General features: G+C 32.4%; 3 protein-coding genes across 6 annotated transcripts; 2 read left to right on the plus strand and 1 right to left on the minus strand.

Moving 5' to 3' along the window:
• On the plus strand, positions 4,439-11,116 carry LOC109344046 (squalene synthase-like). Of its 3 annotated transcripts, none has more exons than XM_019582640.1 (15): positions 4,439-4,563; positions 4,598-4,805; positions 4,893-4,935; positions 5,943-6,032; positions 6,360-6,435; positions 6,971-7,040; positions 7,556-7,699; positions 7,779-7,883; positions 8,068-8,214; positions 8,907-8,982; positions 9,201-9,289; positions 9,889-9,980; positions 10,333-10,381; positions 10,456-10,525; positions 10,831-11,116. In XM_019582640.1, the coding sequence occupies exons 2-14, from the start codon at positions 4,611-4,613 to the stop codon at positions 10,522-10,524; spliced, it is 1,245 nt and encodes a 414-aa protein (XP_019438185.1). In that variant the 5' UTR covers positions 4,439-4,563; positions 4,598-4,610; the 3' UTR covers position 10,525; positions 10,831-11,116. The 3 variants fall into 3 exon arrangements, with proteins under 3 accessions (XP_019438185.1, XP_019438184.1, XP_019438186.1); XM_019582639.1 differs by having other exon boundaries at positions 4,440-4,563; positions 10,823-11,116; XM_019582641.1 differs by having other exon boundaries at positions 4,441-4,563; positions 10,336-10,381; positions 10,823-11,116.
• LOC109344047 (SH3 domain-containing protein 2-like) lies at positions 11,859-16,443 on the minus strand. Its single transcript, XM_019582642.1, has 10 exons — positions 16,291-16,443; positions 15,541-15,663; positions 15,370-15,439; positions 15,119-15,270; positions 14,380-14,481; positions 14,007-14,207; positions 13,829-13,891; positions 13,546-13,698; positions 13,376-13,450; positions 11,859-12,302 (listed from the first exon to the last, which is right to left on the minus strand). Exons 1-10 carry the CDS (start codon positions 16,348-16,350, stop codon positions 12,186-12,188), a joined length of 1,116 nt encoding a protein of 371 aa, XP_019438187.1. The 5' UTR covers positions 16,351-16,443; the 3' UTR covers positions 11,859-12,185.
• LOC109344048 (zinc finger protein GIS2) lies at positions 19,600-22,555 on the plus strand. 2 transcript variants are annotated; one of them, XM_019582643.1, is made up of 4 exons: positions 19,600-19,659; positions 20,952-21,163; positions 21,503-21,595; positions 21,772-22,555. In XM_019582643.1, the coding sequence occupies exons 2-4, from the start codon at positions 21,039-21,041 to the stop codon at positions 22,337-22,339; spliced, it is 786 nt and encodes a 261-aa protein (XP_019438188.1). In that variant the 5' UTR covers positions 19,600-19,659; positions 20,952-21,038; the 3' UTR covers positions 22,340-22,555. The 2 variants fall into 2 exon arrangements, with proteins under 2 accessions (XP_019438188.1, XP_019438189.1); XM_019582644.1 differs by lacking the exon at positions 19,600-19,659 and adding an exon at positions 19,983-19,996.

Here is a 22,832-nt window from a genome sequence, read left to right on the forward strand (position 1 = left end):
GCAGATTTTTTTTCCGCATGTATGGTTTGACGTTGATTTTTATTTACATAAATGTGAGGCATCGAGTGTTAATATAAATATGTTGTGTATGAATAAATAAACGAGGTATCATTTTTAAAGCATGAAAAAAAAAACATTTTTTTGTTGTTCTAATGTTCTGAAATTAAGATTAATTAAAAAGAACTAAATGTGCTAAGATTCTGCACTCCCATGTCCTTATTGTCCTAAAAAAAAGACAAATTTGTTTCGCCCAAACAACACTTATATCATATGGAAAGTATATCGTATATGATTTATGGGTGTAAGGTTCACTAGATCTTTAGGATGACCAAAAAATCAATATTTGGTTGTTGAAAGCGATACTTGTTGGGAATGGTAGCTATAAATCCTGAAATGGATTAGTTTCTTACTCAAAATGGTGAAAAATACTTTTCGTAGTAACAAAAAAAAAATGATTGATGAGAGAAAAAGAAAAAGGAAATATGCAGAAGATGATATAGATTTTTGCTTCCAGTTTAGAAGACTATCAATCATAATCCAAATCCACCATCCAATGATAGAGAATCAGAAACTTCAAAATGAGATAAAAAAAAAAGTGTGAGATTTAATTGTGGGGTTGTCTTAGGGGAAACAAACCTAAAAGATGGGTTTGTCTCAACAAACCACAACTAATCAAAAAACATTAGGTGTTGTCATAAACAAGCAAGTAGATCAACATTACATATGCTTCATGGAATATACATGTAGTTTAGACAAAAACATAAGCATTAGAAATTGTTGGCACCCATGGTTGGAATATTGTACGTGTCTTATATGTATGATAGAGTAGAAGCAAAGAATAGAAAGCAACAGAATCAATTAATTTTGACTAGGACTCCATGTTGTGGGGTTAGTAGCTTTATGGCACATGCACGAGGCAACATTTTTATTTTCTTCTGGTTGCTTTGTCATGGTTGTTGTGAGATTGGGATTACCTATTTCGAACGTTGTCCCATTTCATGTCCCAAACTAATCAAAATATGACTTTTTATTATTTTTTGCCTTTAAATTTTTTATTTTATTCATATGACAAAATATGATAGGTTTGGTGCATAAAATGTGACACGTTTGAGACAAGTTATCATTGTATGTTGTTGCGATTGTGTCCATAAGTTAGCTCCACTTTGAACCATACTAGCTTAATGACTCACGTGAATATGCTGACATTTATCAGAGCTGGGGCATTTGTGTAGGTTCCAAAGGCCAATGGCTCACAACACATATGTTATTATCAATTAAAATTTACTCACAAATTCTCCTATATATATACACAGACGTAAAGATAACATATGTTACTATCTCATACTTTATTTATTGATTTTTTTTATAAGTGTTCGTTATTAGTTTACAAGTTATACGTCACTTTTAAGTAAGGGGATTTCTTTTAGAGAAAAATATATATAATTATTGGTGTGGCTTATAAAGATCATAGGTCCCTCATTTTTCCTTTCTTCTGGGTCACTTGCTCTCCACTATGCATAGCTCTCGAGGGTGTTGAAGCTTCTTCTTTACTCATTGATTCCTTTGCAATAAGAAAAATCTAGTTTGTTCAGATTCTTTTAGAAATTTTAAAAGGAAATAGAAAGAAAAAAGTTTTTTAAGTGTATGAGAAAAAACGATACAAAATAAAACTTGTTTAGAAAATTAAAATGTTATAGGCTTTTGAAATATATATTTTTATGCTTGAAGTGTTGTTTTTTTTCTTAGTTAAAATTATATTTTTATGATTTATCTTTTTTTTATTTCATTTTGGTTCTCTAACAACAAAGTATACATATATATATCCTTTATTTTATAATATTTTCCAATTTCATCCTTTTATTATCACAATGTTTAAAATTTGTCTAAATATACTAAATTCTCGCGATGACTCCTTTTTAAACATAGTAAAATCATGGGGTTTTATACTGAAAATTAAATATTTTCTCTTACTTTCGTTATCTTCACCAATCACCATTTCTACATATTTATCATCCTCATTTCTTCATAATAAACTATTGGTATGTTTTTTAAAATTTAACATTGCAATAATAGAGGAGACGGAAATACCAATATATAACTAAAAAATATATAATTCCCCTAAATCATAAAATATTCCATGCATAGGCCTTGTCCACGCCATCATGAAAAGGTTTCAAAAATAAGTTTTTGCACTTGATAAAATTCAAGAATTTTAAATACGATGTAGACAAAATAAAACAATAATTCAACTATCGGTAACGTTACTAAAAAATAATACAAAATTTTACTATCTTTATAGTTTTGAATAGAGCAATAATCTAAGTTCATTTATACGAGTTCTGAACGTCGAGTTTAATATAAAGTTTTTAAAATATAAGCATGAATTATTAAGGAACTCTTGATGTCACCTTACATAACTCAAACCTAACTTATTTAAATAATTGAGCGAAGCAAGATTATTTTTTTAATTAAACAAACAAATTTAATCAAGTATTCAATGGTCGAGGTTGAATATTTCACAACTAGTTTGACTCATTTAAAATTATATGCACACATATAATTATTACTGCAACTTCTCCTTAATAAGGACACTGTAGTGGAAAACGTTATAGCAATTTTTTTTGTTTTTTATAAAAATGATTGGTGAACATCATTATTGTTATATACCACGAGCTCTTAATGCCAAGCCTAATATATAACATTATATAAATATACATGCAAACTATAAGTTTAATTCGAAGCTCGATCTAATTTGTTTAAATAAGCTTATAACATTGATCGTTTTTTATTGCTCCACTCATGCATGAGCTTTGGAACCTAAACATGTGTTAGGGTTTCATATAATTCTATTTTTTTCTAAATGAAATAATGAGAATAATTCTACACACACCTCAAACAAATAAGAAACTATGTTTTCCTCTCTAATGGTATACGGGCTTGGATATTGAAATGGGCCTCAAATATGAATTTATCATGTATGGACTGTGATAAACGCTTGACACCCACACTTGTAGGATCTGAATTATTTGATATATTTATACTATACTAATTTGACTTTAATAGAACAATTCCGGAGCAACTCATGTAAATATACGAGTATACTGTTTTTATAATAAAAAGTATAGGCCACCTAGACTTAATTTTGTTACTCTTTATTTCATTTTCTAAAATATTATTTCACTTGATAGATAAAAATATATAATTTATTGGTTTTATGATTAGATGCCTCAAATTGAGAACCCATAATTTTTTTTTCTCTTAAAGCAACTACTTTTCTTAACAATAGCTACATCACCAATAACATTAGCATACATGAAAACTAGAGTAGTAAGGTGAAGCATTGAAGCCACAAGAATGATTTACTAAATAATGATTGCAAGTGCACGTTTTCAGCATGGCACTCGCGTCTCGCGCTGCCTCCATAAACAATAATCAAATGAACTCCTTGCCCTAAAAAAACAAAAAAGAGGTCAAATAAAAATGTAAGTTAATAATTATCAGTTAATACATACAATATAAATCAAAATAACATTTTCACACTCATTAATCAAATGTTTTTTTTTGTCTAGTGACCTAAAGGTCCCATTATGTCTTTAGGATAACAAAAAATTAATGGTTCGATTCTCAAGAGTGTTACTTATTAATAGAAGCAACTAAACATTCCAAAGGTGGTTAGTTCATTGCCCAAAAAATGGTGAAGATATATTCGATCATCTTCGAATGAACATCTTTTATGTCAAAAAATGTATCATTGTTTGTAATTGATAAAAAAAAAATTAATTATTAAAATTTTAATTTAAATATAGTTTTTCGACCAATCACAAACAATAACTCATGAATTGATACACTATTACTATTATAAGACAATAGATATACTCTCGTCATCTTCAGGCATATGTACCCATCCTCCCAATCATCTTCAAGCATAAGTAGTCATCCTCCCAATCAATTCAAGTATATGTAGCCATCCTCCCACGACACACAAACATAAAATATAAATATGACCTAAATTTTTTCACAAAAATAATATTAAATTTTGATTTTAGTCTATATAATTTATTTATTTACTTTCTATTTCAATCCTTTTATATTTTAAATTTAGTAATAAAACATGATACTACTAATATTAACATGTTATAATAATTGATTGATGAAGTCAACCTTAGTAATTATAAAGATATACAAAAAAACCAAAACCACAAGAAAAAATAATTGAAACTTTTTTGATATTTCAGTATTAATTTGTACTATTTTTATTAGAGAGCTAATAATAATTAAATTAATAGTATACAATTTGCACTATCAATACATACGTATTAAATATCACTTCCTCTCGAAATCAATGGAAGTAGCAAAATTTGAAAGCTACCTATAATTACATAAGCTAAAAATAATATTTGATTCTATAAATACGAATACACCACTAGTCTCGTGAGTAACGAACGAACGAGCCCCATCTTAATTTGTTTGTTTCAAAAAAACAGAAGCAGAAGTTGAGATTAGAAGAGATTGTGAGATTAGAAGAGATTGTGAGATTAGAAGAGATTGTGAGATTAGAGATTTTGAGTTTAGAGATTGTGAGATTGTGAGATTGTGAGATTATAATTGAAATGGGGAGTTTGGGAGCGATTGTGAAGCATCCAGATGATATATATCCGTTGCTGAAGTTGAAGATGGCGGCGAGACAAGCGGAGAAGCAGATCCCGACGGAGCCACATTGGGGATTCTGTTACCTTATGCTTCTCAAGGTTTCTAGAAGTTTCGCTCTCGTTATTCAGCAACTCGGCACTGAACTTCGTAACGCCGTTAGTCATTAATTCTTCTTCATTTTTCTTATAATCTATTTCTCCTTTTTTTATTCTTTTATCTCTGATTCATTTCGTTTTTTGCAGGTTTGCATATTTTATTTGGTTCTTCGAGCCTTAGATACCGTTGGTTAGTTGTTATTATTTGTTCTTATTAACCTCAGAATTTGAGTTTCATGTAATAGATGAATTTAGCTTAGTTGAAATAGATGAATGCGGCTGATACAGCGAGAATTGATGAAAACTGTTGCGATACCAGACGCAATAGATATATGGATACGCCGTTATGGAAAAGATCTCGTAATATAATTAAAAAACATGTAGATGAGCATTGAAGTGTATCTTAGAAGTGTTGATATTAGATATGATACATGTAGAATGCTGGTATTGCAATCATTTTGGAGAATTGATGTTACATAAATTGGAAGCAACGGTTAAATCTGTGAATTATATAAGTTGTTGTTGTAAACAGGCTTATTTTTCTTAGGTAAATCAATGTGTAAATTTGTATTACCTTTGAACCAGATTCAGTTCTTCAAGCCATATTTGTTTAAACACTAAGAGCCGACCACCTTCTATGAATGCCATTTATTGGAACCTCAAAGTTTTATATAGGATATGGTTCTTCTATACCTGTGATAGTTCAACTCCCATACTCCTGTTGATATTGTGTAGATTATTGGTTTTTGTGTATTGATTGGTTATTGAACTCTGAATCGGTTACCAATGATTTAGGAATAGGTTACTATTTTGATAACCAACTGATCTATGTCGTTAAATGTTAACTGGTAATTTATGTGTCATTGACATGTGTAGAGGAGGAGGCATACAATTTTCCGGGTAGCATTAACATAACTGCTTTTCTATTTCATAGTCTTGGGAAGAGTGAAAGAATGAAACTGCGGTTTTTGTGGACCAAAAAAAATATAGAACAAGAAGTTATATAAATAAGTTTAAGCTTGAATTTTTGTGCTAGATAACAATGAATTTAAAGCTAAAAAATGTAACCAAGAGTTCTTGTTGCTAATCCCTTTCCTCCTTTTTAAATCTCAACCTTCTATCCTTCAGTATCTGGGATTGTGTCTACAGTCTAATGTTTATTCTATCTATACTGGCATAATATTTTCCTTTTCACAGAGGATGATACTGCCATAGATACTGATGTGAAGGTGCCAATACTAATAGCTTTTCATCGTCACATATATGATCGTGATTGGCACTTTTCTTGTAAGTGTATCTTTCATTCTTTCCCTGTCCCCTTTCCCTTTATTTTTTGTCGTCTTGCCAAATAATACACAATAACATAACCTTTTCAAACCCTTTTTGTCGGATATTTTCCTCGTACGTTATATATGACTTTTCCTATCTGAAATTTGTTCAAGAATTTTGAACGACATATTTCATGACTTTCCATAACAAGGTAACTATCAACTAATATTAGTGATATTTAAGGCAACCTTCACCAATCATTAGGAAAAATGATTCTATGAAACTCATGCCTCAGATTTTGTTGATGATTCATGTGCTAATTCTGTCTCTTTATTATTTAACAAGGTGGTACAAAGGAGTACAAAGTTCTCATGGACCAGTTTCATCATGTTTCAACTGCTTTTTTGGAGCTTGAAAAGAAGTCAGTTCTCATTATTACACTTTTCCCTATATATTGAACTTTCATCTTCTGTTGTAGATACAGTTTTATGCTTCTTTTAGAATAGTTAGTCATTATATTGATCATTGACTTGGCAATGACGGATGATTAGGTCTTCTGTGGCAATGATTAATAAGAATTATCTTTTATTTCCATGTTATATCATACATATTTGTCGCATCGGTGTTTTCCCTCTTATTTACTGTTTCCACAGAGCCACTCTCTGAAATGTTCAGCTTGTTAAAGAAAATTTCTGGTTACCTGTCCGTTCCTTTAAGTTACTCAGTATTCAGTAGGATATGCTAAATATTATTTAAGATTCAAAGAGGGCCTCTTTCTCTCATTTGCCTCTGTAATTATTGACATATTTTAAACTGAAGTGTTTAACTACTGAGCTTGAATTTGGGATGTGCTCTATTTCTAATAGCTTCTCTTATGTGTATAACTGTATATGATTAGATTTATTGTTGTGCATTCTTTTGGTGAAAAATTAAACAGTGTCCAATTACTTCTGCAGCTATCAGGAAGCAATCGAGGATATTACCAAAAGGATGGGTGCAGGAATGGCCAAATTTATTTGCAAGGAGGTTTGTTATGCATGTCTTAAATCCTGTTGTATTCAGTATTCTTGACATTCATATAACTGCACTAACTTAATTATCATTTTATATGATTAACCTCTGCGAGTTGATCCATATCACATAGTGAGATAAATGCTTGGTTGTTGTTGTAACCTCTGTGAGTGTATGACTGATGAGACATTAAACCAAGATGAACCTGGCTTGAAAGCAAGATATTATTTCAATGTTAAAAATCTCATGTATCTATGAACAGACCTTTGTGTTCGAATTAAGTCTTTTGCATCATTTTTATTACTTTTCTTTTGCACTGTACTGTTGTTAATGAACATGTGGCTATCTGGTTGTTTCTGATCTTTCAGTGCTGATTTTAAAGGACTTTTTGCGCTTTGAACTATCTTATCAGATTTAAAACAAAATATAGTCAAGGTCTAAATACATACAGTCAAGTGGTACTTCTCTGTGAGACTTTCATGACCATTGTGGGTTTACCCTTTACATGACAATATTCCCTCATTTTGCAGGTGGAAACAGTTGATGACTATGACGAATATTGTCACTATGTGGCAGGACTTGTTGGGCTAGGTTTATCTAAGCTTTTCCATGCCTCTGGTTCAGAAGATTTGGCTTCAGATTACCTTTCCAATTCAATGGGTCTGTTTCTTCAGGTAGCTTGATAACTATATGTAGACAAGCAGCATGTACACAAATTTTGCATTTTCAGTTGAGAACATTTTGAAATTGCAGAAAACAAACATTATTCGAGATTACCTCGAAGACATCAATGAGATCCCCAAGTCTCGCATGTTTTGGCCTCGGCAGATCTGGAGTAAATATGTTAACAAACTTGAGGTTTGGCTCTATAAGAATTCATATTTATTTTAATGTAAATAATCCACTCACATCAATGGACTTCTTATGATTTGATGATGAAAACTACTTCCGTTCATATTCACCATCGATACCTTTCTTCTGTGTCTGAGTTTGCATGTGTATGATTTATTCCTTTTTTATTTCAATCTGAATTTTGATACAGGATTTAAAATATGAGGAGAACTCCATCAAAGCAGTGCAGTGCTTAAATGACATGGTCACTAATGCTTTGTTGCATGCCGAAGATTGCTTAAAATACATGTCTGATTTACGAGACCCATCTATATTTCGTTTTTGTGCTATTCCACAGGTGCTTCTCTTTTCCTCACTTATTTCTGATATAACTGTTAAATTTCACCTTTTCTAATGATATGTCAGCAAGTTTTATGCTGTGACCATTTTTTGCATACATGCCACCCCATGTTTAGTAGATACCAATAAATAGTTTCCTACCCAAGACCAAACAGTAACAACAAAAGTTCTAGTGTTCTATTATTTTTCTCTCAAGTTGTAACACTACCCAAAAATCAAAATGTATACCCTAAGACTTAAGAACTATCATACAAATCTCTATATGCTTTGGGTAACAAAAATATAGTAATAATGAACCTTGAAGCAGAATACTTGACTTAATCATAATTTCGTATGAAACTTATGTGATTAATTTTTATTCCTATGCCCGATAGAGTGTTGTTATGCTTAGCTATATAACCCTGCAGATATTTGAGAAGCAGAAGCTACTTAGTCTTAGGTGTTGGTCTCCCATTCAATTTAAAAGAAGTTATGGTTCTTTTACAGAGGTTTTGCTTGGTTTTATCTAGTGTTACTATATGCAGTGGATGATATATCTTTCTTACTCTCATTTTTTTCATACACTTTAGACATCTCATTTCTTGGTTAGTTAGACTTCAACACGTGTCTATGTTTAACCATCATGTGTACCGCAATAACTATTTTCAGACCCAGGTAACTTGGATGTTAATTTGTCATTTTCTGTGACAGGTCATGGCGATTGGAACATTGGCATTATGCTACAATAACATTGAAGTCTTCAGAGGTGTAGTTAAAATGAGGCGAGGTAAGGGGTCGACTAATTTCCTGATAAATTAGTTTGAATGCTTGTTAGGCATATAGCTAAATTGTTATGGAATAAAGAAAAATAAGGATATGGGAGTACTATAAATACTGAATTTCTGCAAGTATCACTCTGTTATTTTATCTGTCATTGTAAAACTTAGCTCTCGGAGTATTGTATAATTGTTGTTATTTTCTCTTCATTTTGGTTCTGTTTTATAGGTCTAACTGCGAAAGTCATTGACCGTACGAAGACAATTGCAGATGTCTATGGTGCTTTCTTTGACTTTTCTTGTATGTTAAAGTCCAAGGTACGCAGGTTCCAATATTCATTATATGTTCCTATAAACAGCACATAACTTCATAGTAAGATTGTGGATGATATTCTTGACCTTTATTTGACACCTGATCATTGAACATTCATTGTATGTTCCTATAAACGTCATATACATTACAAGTGCCCAATATATTATTTTTTGGAAAAGTACATTGGAGGTGCAATAAGAATAATTCATAGATTCCCTTGTGTACAAAGTCCGGCCTTCTAATTTCTTTAATATCTACTTTCAATAGCCTGTTAATGAATCACAGTTTTCTCATTCCATTGCAATTAGAAAAGAATAATTGCTCAGTCTTTTGAAGTTTGGGTCATAACCACAATTTTTCTGAGCTTAGGTGTGTTTTACTCATTTCCCCAAAAGATCAGTAAATAACTAAAATCCACAAGTTCGTTCCATAGTCCCGAATGAAAGGAAGAATGTTGTTTCCAAATTTTTAAATGCAGGTACTGTTGCCGCAGCCTGTCTTTGTTACTTGCACAAACCATGGCATATAATTTATTTGTCAGTTTAATTACATCTTTTTGAACTGTCCTTTTCCGATTAAAACAATTTATTATTTTCCATTGTAGGTTGACAAAAATGATCCCAATGCAACAAAAACATTAAGCAGGCTAGAAGCTATTCAGAAAACTTGCAGTGAATCTGGTCTCCTAAGCAAAAGGTATGCATATATCCATGTATATTCAGAAATATCCTTTTTATATTGCTTAGATTCAAAAGTATCTTCTCACCCTTTTCGAGGCGTTTGGGGAAAAAAATTCAGAGTTCTTTTTTGGGTATTGGATAACAACTTGTGAAAATAGCTTTTGTTTGAGTATTGGATGACATGTGAAAATAGCTTTTGTTTGGGTATTGGATTACATGTGAAAATAGCTTTTGATATGTTCCAAGGCTTTGCCGACTTGGGGCTAAGGCTTGGTCGTTGTTGTATATTCTCTAATGCTTTAGCTTAATGAAGCTGTTTACCTAAACATGTCTCATACAATGACAAACTGTTGATCGATTTATTTAAGCAGGAAATCATACATACTGAATAATGGGCGCACATATAGCTTGACCTTGGTAAGTTATTTCTGTTTTATTCTTTAGCTTGGTTGATTTTTCTTAAACGTGACTGATTGAAAGTCTCATTGCAGATTCTCATACTTATCATCTTGTTGCCCATCATTTTTGCTTATCTCTCTGCTAATCGCCAAAGTATCTAGTGTAAGTTATATTAACTCTTTTAATTAGGCTTAAATATGTTTTTTTAGTTTGTGATAGCGAATTTGATGTTAGTCCCTTACAAAATTTCTTTAGATGTGATCATTATATATTCCAAAAAGTTTGGTTTTAGTTCCTAATGATAACATGGCTGATCATTAGCATGAATTTTAATCAAAACTTGCTAAAATTTCATGCAAGGAAAAACATAAGTTTTTTCAATTGATAAGGAACCAGCAATAGTTTATAGTTATGAATTATCCCTTTTGACAAAGTTTTCCACCCCTTTCATTTTTGTAGTATTCTAGCTTTTGTGGCTTTTGGAGCATGGATAGCAATGTATTGGCGTCGAGTGTATATTCTGAAAGGAATAGTTTGATATAGCATCCTTTGTTGCATTAGACTTAATTATCAGTATTGTGTTGTATTTTTTTTAAGGTGTATTGTATGTGTTATCAAAGAGTATAAACAAGGATTAAATTGGAGAGCCTAGTAATGAATGAATGAATGGTGAACTCCTTATAATGCAAATGGCTTGTCTCTCAATTTTAGAGGTTTGATGCAAACAATTTATTTAATTGATGTCATTATGTTTAATTCTATTTATAATTTAAGTCAATTAAACATAAATTAAATGGTGAAAAATGAAAATTACTCTAATTTTATTTTTTATTTATCTTTGATAATTTATGTTTAGTAGTGACGTACATTTATTATTTACCTTCTTTGTACTTGTCTAAGATATAATTGTTTTATTTTATTTATAAATTTAGTCTTAAAAAATATAAGTTTATAGTTAGCGATTATTTACCTTCTTTAGTGTTGCTCATCTGCAAAAGATAACGTAGACAATTAAAGTTATGAGTTTATTGGAATCAAAATACCTATTTAAATTGACTTACAGAAGTTCACTGAAGAAACTGAACTATAGAACAGGTTCAAGAATCCCTTACTGTAAAATAAAAATCACAAGGAGCTTTTAAAAATTACACCCATATTTAGTTATTGCTACCTAAAAGGTATTACATTATATATATATATATATATATATATATAGCTAGGGGAACTTGATTAAACCCTCAATCTTGCAAAACACATGACACAAACAAGTATTATATTATACTTGGATTTCTCAAAATGATATTTGTTCCATAATTACATGTTTAGAAGATTCAAACTTTTAGTAGTTCACATAACAAAAAAAACTACCTTATGATTTTATTTTACGCATTTAAAATTTCGTTAATTTATTAGTTAACTTTATCAGGCATCAACGATAACAAAAATATTACCTACGATATCTTACTTTCACAAAGACAGGGTTCAAAACAGGTTATATTGGCATAAAAAACACTGTTAATATTTTCATCTAACTAGAAAAACGTTGCTTATTGTAACAAAGAAACTGAAATAAGTTTAAAATAAACTCATCCAAAGGGTCTTAATCACGACAATTTGTTCCAGACATGCACTGAAGTGCACTACATATACTACATTGGGCCTGCATGCTCCAATGCAATAAAATAATGAAAAGTTAAAAGAAAATCATATACCAAATCTATTTGTTGCATGCTCAGAACAAGTTATCCACCAATAAGCACAAAGCCAAAAGAAAAATACACATACAAAATCCTTGGGCAAGAAACCAACAAAAGAGGGAAATTCAAAGCACTTCAGCTACCTTGCTTGCAAGAACTCTTTCCCTTCTTTCAATATAACCAAATGGAAACCAACCTGCTTTCCCTTTGCATTCACCCTCAGCCCATCCATTGTTTGTCACCTGTTAAAATGAGTCATATTAGGAACAATTTGAAATATATATCGATTTTAGGCCTCGTTTGGTGGAAATGATAAGCGAGGCATGATAAATTGGTTTGTTTTATCTTGCTGCAATCCGAAGTTAATTGAATCAAGAGGATAGAATAATGCTATCATGTTCAGGCTATCTTGTTTGTTTATCATTTTCTGTTCACCCAGTGTATTTTTTACCCATGGAGCAGGGTTAGAAATGAGCACGATAGGACACTATAGTTTGCACCCTCATACCCTCACACTTAAACACTACTACCACCACTACTACACTACTGCGACCACCATATCGGTATCATCATTATCTTATGGGCACCAAACATTGGACCGGATAAGAACTTATCAAGCCCTTCTCCGTTTCAGTATGCATGAGAGAAATTTGGAAAGCAATGCGGCAGAGACATGAAAGCCACAGCACAAGCAGATGACCAAATAATCATTTAGAATTCTCAAACGAATCATTTTTTATTTAAAATAATTACTTATAAGATTTGGTGCATGTTTAGGTAAGATTCTTTCAATAAATAGAATATGATAATAAACAGACTAGTCATTATTTTGAAGTGGCTTTAGATAAAAATATACTTTTCAACTAATAATGGATTTGCTTTTAATTTTAACCAGACACAAATAAATTATGCTTTACACCAAAATGGATAAAAAGAAAATCAAATATTCACACAATCTAAACAACCTTACTTTTAAGCTTAAACTAACGTGTTCTTAGTGCTGAACTAGTGACAAATGACAAGTTAAAATCAACCATGTTCTGACATTATATCATATTACCAATTCTGTGAAACTTCAGCAGATAGGAAGAAGTTGAGTTTTACATAGATTTGCATTTTAATTTATTTTCATGTATCAGTTACTAATATTTCAATTTGCTACTTGGAAAATATAAGTCAGATCCAAATATGAAGCACTCTTCCGGTCTTCCCAGCCCGAAAGGAGAGAGAGTCATTTAAATAGACCAAAATAAAATGCAACCTTAGGCTAAAGAAAAAGGTTAGAATGATACTAAAGAGTCATCAAGATACAAACCTTTCGAACGACGATATAATCCCCCACTGATAGATTCAGTTCAACTTCAGACTCGGCATGGTATGGAAATAAAACCTGCATTAGTAAAATGTAGAACAGAAAGTGAAGTAAACCGTCACTTAATTTCAATAAGTAATGACTTTTAGCCCTTGTAAAATAAATAGGCTTACCTCTCCTAAGAAGTAACCCATACTATCTGTTGAGCCATTATGTGTTTGAGAAGCATAGATTCCATTCAATTCTTCATATGATGGGGGTGGCGGCATGCTGTTCTCCACAGTAGGTGTAGGAGGGGCTTCAATTCGTTGCCGTTCTGATAACATCTATCATTAAATGCATATAGTACATAATTATACATTGATACCAAAAGAAAATGTCCTGAAAGTCAGATGACATTTAATTTCTAAATGGAGAATCAAATGGAAAAAATGGCCAACTGATATGGTTGCTCACCTCTCCCTCAAGCTGATCAAGTACTTGGAGTACGCTTTGATGATAGGCACGCTCTGCTTCAACCTTAAATATCAGAAATAAAATGTTGGATTTAGGTAGGGGTAATAATTTCTTCTAATTAAGCTTCAAGATATCCTAAAACTCAAGTTGTAACCGCATATGGTAAAAGCTGTAATACCATAGCTATAAGACGCTGGAGGGTTAACCTCTGTTGCTGTGCTTCAACAGCAGTCATTGCTGCAGCCGCTTCCTTTCCCAATATGACCATGTTTGTCGTCAGGTCTTGCAGCTTTGCTTCGGCTGCTTCCAGTTTCATAGAATTCTCAGCATTGCCTGGTGTTTCTCTTACTCTTGCCTGGCGTTTGGAAACTTCGATAGCCTGTCTAGGTTCAATGGACAGTGTAATTACAAAATTTATAGAAGATAATAAAATCATCAATGAACTCTTTCGTATTTACTTATTTAGATATGCACATGAAAAAAAAGCCAGTGTCAAATGAAAATATACCTACAAATTTGAAAGATGAAATGAAAAATAAAATTCAAGATACCTGGGCTTCAGTTTCTTGTCGCATTCGGTCATAACGTTGAGCAAGATGCCGCGCATCCTCTAATGGAGCACCCATCACCATTGCTCTTAAGGGCTCTGCAATCTAAGCATTAAACAAGACTTAAATGTTTACTCAAAATTATTAGGTCAAATGAAGATTCAAAGCGCACACTGTATAAATTTAAAATGATTCAGTATACAAATACAATGAGAAATATTAACTTGATGATGTATGTGGCTATTAATTTCGATCCAAGGTTGGACTTTGACCTGGCCTACATAATCTTTTTTCATTAGATTAAATAGATATAAATATCTAAATATCATATCATGGTTTTTTAAAATGTCCAATTGAGGAAATCTGAGAATTACATCTATGAAGCTAGATTTAAAAATCTGTAATGTTAAGAGGATATCAAAGCATTACATATGTGAAGCCAGATTTCAACCCTACATCCCTATTATCGATAATCATAATTGTTTGACCGATGAATTCATGCAGAACACCACTGGAAACAAAGAAGCATCCACACATGTTTAGCCAGGCATGGTGGACCTTGGATAGAAAAAAGGAAACAAGATTAAAGGGAAAATAACTAAATAAGTAGTACCCATCCAAGCAGTAGCAATTCACTGTTACAGCTCCCAACGGCTATTTTAAAATGCTTTTAGCTACATTATTTTGGCATAAAACAAGTATTAGCATGAAACTAAAAACTTGGAAACACACATGTGAATACCTGTGTGCCAAGAGCTTTTAGTAAGTTCCCACGCTCCTTTTCCATTTGTGCACGTGCACGTGAATAACTTAGCGCTGCTCTTGATAATGTACTACCACTGGTACATGTATTTTCTGCACCATATTTCCTGCTATCTTCTGACAACTTTGTTCCTGTAAAATAACATGTATAGCAATTCAACAACTGCACTGAGTTCTTTAAACTAAATCTAAGAAAATTTTACAAAAGCTTCACTAACCAACATTACATACCAATTTCAATTTGCTTGGATCCCGTAACAATATAACCTTCTACACCACGGACAATATCCCTTTGATAATGCTGAAACAAAAACACATGACATTATTAGCCAAGGAAGTAGAAGATAAGTTGAACTAAAACATAAACAAAAAAAAAGGATTAATACACAAGAACACAATTACCTTTCCTGCGCGTGTTGATATGTAAAGTTTCTCGAGTTTCTGATGCTGGTGAAGCTCTGCCTCATCAGTAACCATATTATCTGAACCTCCATATCCCCCAGCCCCAAACTGTTTCAGCACAGCCTAAACAGCAATAACAACGATTAAAACCTTAACCGACAAAGCATGGAACTAGCATATTCGACATTAAGCAAGCAATGAACGATTTGCCAATTCATCAATCAAATTCCAATCTATGTAGCAACAGTCTAGAAAGCACGACACAACATGATAGTTGACAGTAAAATTTGAATATAATGTTAACATAAAAACAGAAATCATAAATTAATAAAAAGGAAAAGTGTTTGAAAAATTAGTTTGAGTCATTCTAAACATAATAAAATAGTAATACACATCTAGTTATTATTGTAGCATTTTGAAGTGTCTATGCTTCATCATCAAGGGTTTCAACATAGTTAATCGAGATTTGGACGGGATAGGAACTATCCTATCTTGATTTTCTTATCCTGTCCACCAAACAAGTCCTTAAGGTGACGATGATTTCATAAGCAACCGTTGGTTTAAACATATTTCATTGATTTCAAAGTAGACGCAAACTAAGGCACCAGCTTAAATTCAAATTATTGATAACAAGAAATGATTTCAACGCTACTTAGAATCGCTAGATCCAATAACAAAATTATAATTAAAATCCAAAGTATATATAATGAAATTGTGAATAATGAAATTGAAGGAAGAAAGAGGTAAAACCTGTTGCTGACGAGCGACTTGTTCTCGAAGCTTCGAAGCTTGTTTTCTAATAGCTTCCATTCACTTACACAGTATATTATATCTCTCTATGCTTTCAGATTCAGAGTAATTCAACACAACTGAGATGGTTTTTCAAAATTCTTCCTTCTTCTAGAATCTAACACACTTCTACTTCTTTCTTTCTATTTTATTTTTTTATTTCAAATGTCGTATTACAAGCTGTCTCATCATAATTATAAAAAAGTGAACATATGTTTATAAATATTTTTCAACGTTAATAATTGTTAAGTTTGTAAATATCTGTATGTTATAATTTATATTACACGATAAATCATTCTAGAGTGTAAAGATATATTACAACCGATACAATGATAATGTATAAAATTCTTATACTTTTAATATATATTTTCCTAATTTTAATTTAATGTATTCTTTTGTCTTGAGAAAGTGGAATCTGAAAGTACGATAGTCGATGTGGAACCATCTAAAGTCGTCTCAGAGTGTTACAGAAGTACTTGAAAATGTTATGTGACAATCCATTCAATATAGGAGAGAGATATAATGTAAGAATGAGAGAATAATATATATAAAGTGAATAAGTATAGAATGTCACTTCCTTACGAGGGAGGAGTCTCGCATTTATAGTGAAGAGATGCTTAAAATATTGCCTTGTAGATTCATGGGTCTGCCTGGCCAAGATGCCTTGTCAGACTTGCTCCGGACAAGCAAATATTGTTTTTTCCATGTCAGACGACTTTGACAATTTTGTACTCTGTAAATAGTTGACCTACGGTATGCGATAGGTTAAGTAGTCGTATTGTAGGCCCATGTTGTCGTCTGAGCAAAAATGCAGTAACATGTAGTAGCATGCGACTTGTAACAAATGTCTATGTTGTTTAGATGATGTGGTTGTCTTGCGCATGGATGTAGTGTTGGTGTGAGAGGTGGTCTTTTGTATGATTGTCTTTGTCCGATTACTAGCGTATCTTTCTAGATTGTGTGGTTGTCTAGCAAGTCGTCAGAGGGTTTAGGATGTAATCATTTTTGAGTGAGAATTGTTACTCTTGTCGGGCGATGACATGTCCTCTTAGAGTGGGATGGAACAATGTCATACAAAATTATTAATGAAAAAATGTATGAACCGCAACATATAACTTTTATATAATATTATTGTATCATTTATTATTTATATCTAATTATTATTCACTCCTTAAAAAGTAATACAAATAAATGATAAATATTATATTGCTTATGTATTAATATTTGAGAATAAAGTATCTCATCATATTAGAAGATAGTTTATCTCATTGAATCCACTTACTATCTAACATGTGTCTTATTTTCATTCTCTCTAGAAGTTTTTTTTAAAATACTTTACAAAAATAAAAAATAAGACACATGTCAATAAGTGAATCTAAAAAGATAAGTTATCTTCTTATATACTTTATTCTCTTAATCTTTACATGGACTATAGATTGATATGACATTCATTATTAATTGCTAATTTAGTCTCACCCTTTTTAGGAATTTGCACCAAAATGTTAAGACAAAAAACGAGACTTTATTTTACTAACTCCACTACAAGTGTAGAACCTAAGCGCATTTGTGTCAATTTATTCATTTTTTAAAAAAATTTAAAAGAAAGTTGTTCCATGTTTCTTTATCAAGTGTGAAGAATGGTGATCCTGGGTTTCATAAGTTTGCATATGTTATTATGGCACGTAATGTCTTTATGATGATTATTAGAGACAGCCTTTCCTCCCAAACAATGCTTGCTAAGAACGTTAATGATCTGTCAAGCTTTCTTCTATTTAATATTTGTAAATAAATTAGTATCCTTTCACTTTCTCTAACAATTTCTTTAATGTTATTATTATGTATAAATGAAAAGCCACAAATATTGGTCTGTTTTCAGCAATGTTATTGATAAGTCCCATACTCTACATTGATGTTTTACATTTCCCTATTATGGATATAAGACCCACAGATTAATCATGCATCTGGCTGGTCAAATTTTGAAAAGCTCTCTGGTTACTTATATTTCAAGTATTAATAACCCCTTATGTATAATGCAATAATCCTTTTCAATTTTCATGCCCCATTTAGACCATAACCCTATTTAATAAGAGTTGTGTTAATAAGTATTATAATGATATTATTTCAAAATTATAAAAGATTAAAATCAGTATTTGAAAACAAAGTCTAACACTTTTTGAAATGTGAAAGTATCATTTTTTTCAAGACAAGATTTTCATTCTTTTTCTTAAATAATAGCAACATGATTAACACAAGAAATTATCATAAAAAGAATTATCATAAGCTTTGTTTTTCTTCTTTAACAATAAGCTTTCAGCTTTTTAATGAAAAGTGGGCGAAGTGGTCTTCATATTAAATAGTGTAGCTATATAAAGTTATGGGCCTCTCAACTAAAAAAAATGTTTATATATTTCTCATCAATAGAATACTCACCTCAAGTGAACTCACACCTTTATAATCAATACAAATTAATTCATTTATCACTTTGTAACTAGGGATAATAAAGGGGCAAATCAAGTGCTTAACTAACTTCAAATTCAAAATCTCATACTTGGAATTGAAATCATATACAATACAATGGTACCTTAACATTCAGGCCCATTGGATTTTTGGTAACTCGAACCCATATCAAATCCATCCCTTATTATTTTAGACATACATTTTTGTCCTTTAATATTATACATACATTATATATATAATAATTCAATGTTTTGACACTTTTCGTATAAATCAGTTTTAGATCATATTTAAGTCTAATATCACCTGTACCCAAATTGAACTCAAATCAAATATTTAATACATTAACTATTGTTGATTCAATGGTACTTATTTGATTCTTCTCCTTAAGCAAAATATCATGTTCGAGTCTTATAAATGGAAAAAGTAACCGCTAAAAGAGTTAATCTTACATACATGTAGATATTTTCAGTTTGGAGAAACCAACACCCAATAAAAGTAGATTTTCTCTGTGCTTCTAATCCTCTTACCATTTTGATTGAAAGGGAGTCCGTATGCTTCTAATGGAGAAGTGAAGAACACGTTTACACAACACAGTAGTTTCATCACCTTCAACCTTCTCCACCCAACACTTACGACATTAATTAAAATGTGCTTCATCATACATTACATTTTGGGATAATCTTTATTTTCAAAATTATAATAATAATAATAATAAACAAATTGGTCCCAAAATTAAAATAAAAAACATTATGGGCTTGTGGGCTAGGCCCATCCGAAACGAGAAAAGGGAAATAAAAGTATATTTTAACTAAACAAACCCGCAGCTACTTCAATCCATAGATTCATTGATAGTATGAATTCCGCATAAACCAGGTACTTCTTCACCTTCGTTATTCATTTTTCATTATTATTAATCATCGATTATTCGCTCTTTTCAAAGCGATTCTCTCCCAGGTTTAGGGTTAGGGTTTTCATCGTTCCGATTTTAACACTTCTTTTTTGAATTCTTCCCGTGCATTGGATCTGCATCAGGTTTCATTTCGAATTTTGTTATTATTCACATATCTCTAGGATTAGGTTGTCATCATTTTATATATGTTTCATGTGAATTATTTCTTTGATAATGGTTAATAGAGGAGGCCAATGAAACACAATTTTTTTAGTGTTAAACAAGGATATCCCTTATTGTCTGTGTGGAACATTTGTTGATGTAAAAGTTCGAATCTTGACCTTTGGAGTTCGGACTCGTACATTGTCTCCTTACATCGCTAGACCAACAATATTTATTCAGCGAGTGAAAGAGTTTTTTTTAACATGTTAGGAAAATTAACTTTTATGAATATAGCTACCGACCCGGTTCTACATGTAGGATTAAGGATTTCCTTTAACTTGAGAAGACAATTGTGCTCTTCATTATATGTTCACTTAACGTTGTATGCATTTAAAACATGGGTATAAGGTGTATATTTCAGTTAAACAAAAGAGAGGAGTTAGATAATTGTGTGCAAATAGAAGTTAGATGTAGGTAACGGAACTATTATTACAACTGAAGTTGTGTTAGTTCATGAGTGCAAAAGGTTATGTAATGTTGTATTGCAGTCGCAGAGGCTTCAATCGTCATGAAAACACAACAAAAATCCCTAACAACTACGAGCAGAAGTCTGTTCAAGATTATGTGTGCATTTTGAAGGAACCTATTATTCCCAATAGCAACCTGTTGCCATCTGTTTATCCCTTCTCTTTCATGTGGTTGTTTTCTACTTTTTATCCTTCAATCCCCTTGAAAGGAAAACATATTTGTCATAAACCTATGCCTCCATTTGACTTAGTTTATTCATTCATCTCCACCTGGTTAGATTTACTGATGAGAGGGTGGAATTATATTATTTCTATTGTTTTTTAAAGCTAGAGTTGATCTTGTGGTGTGAATGCTACAAGTGAGAGGTACATGAATATTGTGAAGAATGTGGTCCAGGGACTTGTTATCTATTTTGGGGTGTTGACTTCTGGTACAATGATATTTGATTGATGTGAGATGGATTGCTTGTTGAAATTTCATTTACTATACTGTTGGAGTTTGTGGTTTTTCTAATTTGAAGGGAAGGTGGGGGGTTTTGTTTGGTTTGGCTTATAGATGATGTTGGATGTGGTTGTGATGTGGACAGGGAGGAGGCAGTGGCTGGTTGTGTTGGTTGTGTTGGTGGTTTTGCTGATCAGGTGTTGTAGAGGTTAGGGAAGAAAAAGTATTGAAAATGAGTTCAGACAGCAGGAGTCGAAGCAGAAGCAGGAGCAGGAGCCCAATGGATCGTAAGATCCGCTCTGATCGGTTTTCCCATCGTGAAGCACCTTACCGGAGAGACTCACATCGGGGTTTCAGGTTTTTTTGTTGGATTTTGACTATTTACTTACTGCCTGCTTAAGCCACTTAGGGAGGGTAAAGAGGACTGAGATTCTGCTATGCTAGAAGAAGCTTTTAATTTTTATTGTGCCATTTGTTAAACCTTAGGCATGGCCTTTTCATTTTTTGTTTTTGTGAATTTGTGGTATGTCTTATATGATTACTTTGGAACCGATTTTTTTTTCCCTTTGTCTGAGATGGTTTGTTTTGCTTTTTAGCTACAAAAATATCAAAGTGGCTGCACCGAGCCATGTGACATTAGGAATGCATGCTAATATTTTTCAAAATAGTAACACTAATTTTATTATTTTTTGCCAGCCGAGACAATTTATGCAAGAACTGCAAGAGGCCAGGTCATTATGCAAGAGAATGCCCTAATGTTGCAATTTGCCACAATTGTGGCCTACCTGGGTATGGCTACTTATTCTTTTTTTGTTAAGAACTGTGCTTGCTGTTCTGCAATGTTCTGCTTGCTTTTAATTATAATAGTTTCGGATAGTAAAATTATATGATATATGCCAATACGCATTATGCTCAAGTAGTTAGTTTTTATGATTCTACATTTCTACTTATGAATGTTTGGTCAGGCACATTGCTTCTGAATGCTCCACGAAATCGCTGTGTTGGAATTGCAAGGAACCTGGTCACATGGCCAGTAACTGTCCAAATGAAGGCATTTGCCACACCTGTGGTAAAGTTGGACACCGAGCTAGGGAGTGCTCTGCTCCTCCAATGCCTCCAGGAGACTTAAGGTTGTGCAACAACTGTTATAAGCAGGGCCACATTGCAGTTGAATGTACAAATGAGAAGGCATGCAACAACTGTAGGAAGACTGGCCACCTGGCACGTGATTGTCCAAATGACCCCATTTGCAACTTGTGCAATGTTTCTGGGCATGTGGCTAGACAGTGTCCAAAAGCCAATGATCTTGGAGAACGCTTTCGTGGTGGTGGCGGTGGCGGTGGTATTCGTGGTGGTGGTGGTGGTGGTTACCGAGACCGAGATGTTGTATGCAGGAACTGCCAGCAGTTGGGTCACATGAGTAGGGATTGCATGGGGCCCTTGATGATTTGTCACAATTGTGGGGGGCGTGGCCACCTGGCTTATGAGTGCCCTTCAGGCCGGATGATGGATCGATACCCAAGGAGGTACTGATGGATGGTAAATTTATGTGTAAGGTTATCATCTTTGCTTATGTGGACAGGGTTTATTTTCTTTGATTTTCTCTATGAGCAGATTGTGGATTCTTGATAGTGTACGTTTTCTCTTGCTATGTTTTACTTGGTCGGAATAAGAATGATATGAGATACTTTATTGTGTGCGTTGTATTAACACTATCTCCAGATTATGCTATTTGTTGTTATTGGTCCACTACTCCACTTCGAGCTTTTGGGGTAAGCTTGTTTTTTGGCTACACTTGACACGATGTTCTATTAGTTTTCTACTGTCATGTTAAAGCTATTTTTTAAGGATAGTTGAAATTGGAAATTATTTTTTGCTATTTGACAGTTTTTTAGGTCTAAATTTACCTTTTTACGTCCTATGACACTTTATTAGGTCTAATTTAATTAGAATTACAAAATATTAAAATTAAAAAAATTAATCTCTTGAGTCATATATTGATCTATTATATTTGTAATTTTTTGGT

Source organism: Lupinus angustifolius, chromosome LG03 (genome assembly GCF_001865875.1).
Source record: "Lupinus angustifolius cultivar Tanjil chromosome LG03, LupAngTanjil_v1.0, whole genome shotgun sequence".
Lineage (NCBI taxonomy): Eukaryota > Viridiplantae > Streptophyta > Magnoliopsida > Fabales > Fabaceae > Lupinus > Lupinus angustifolius.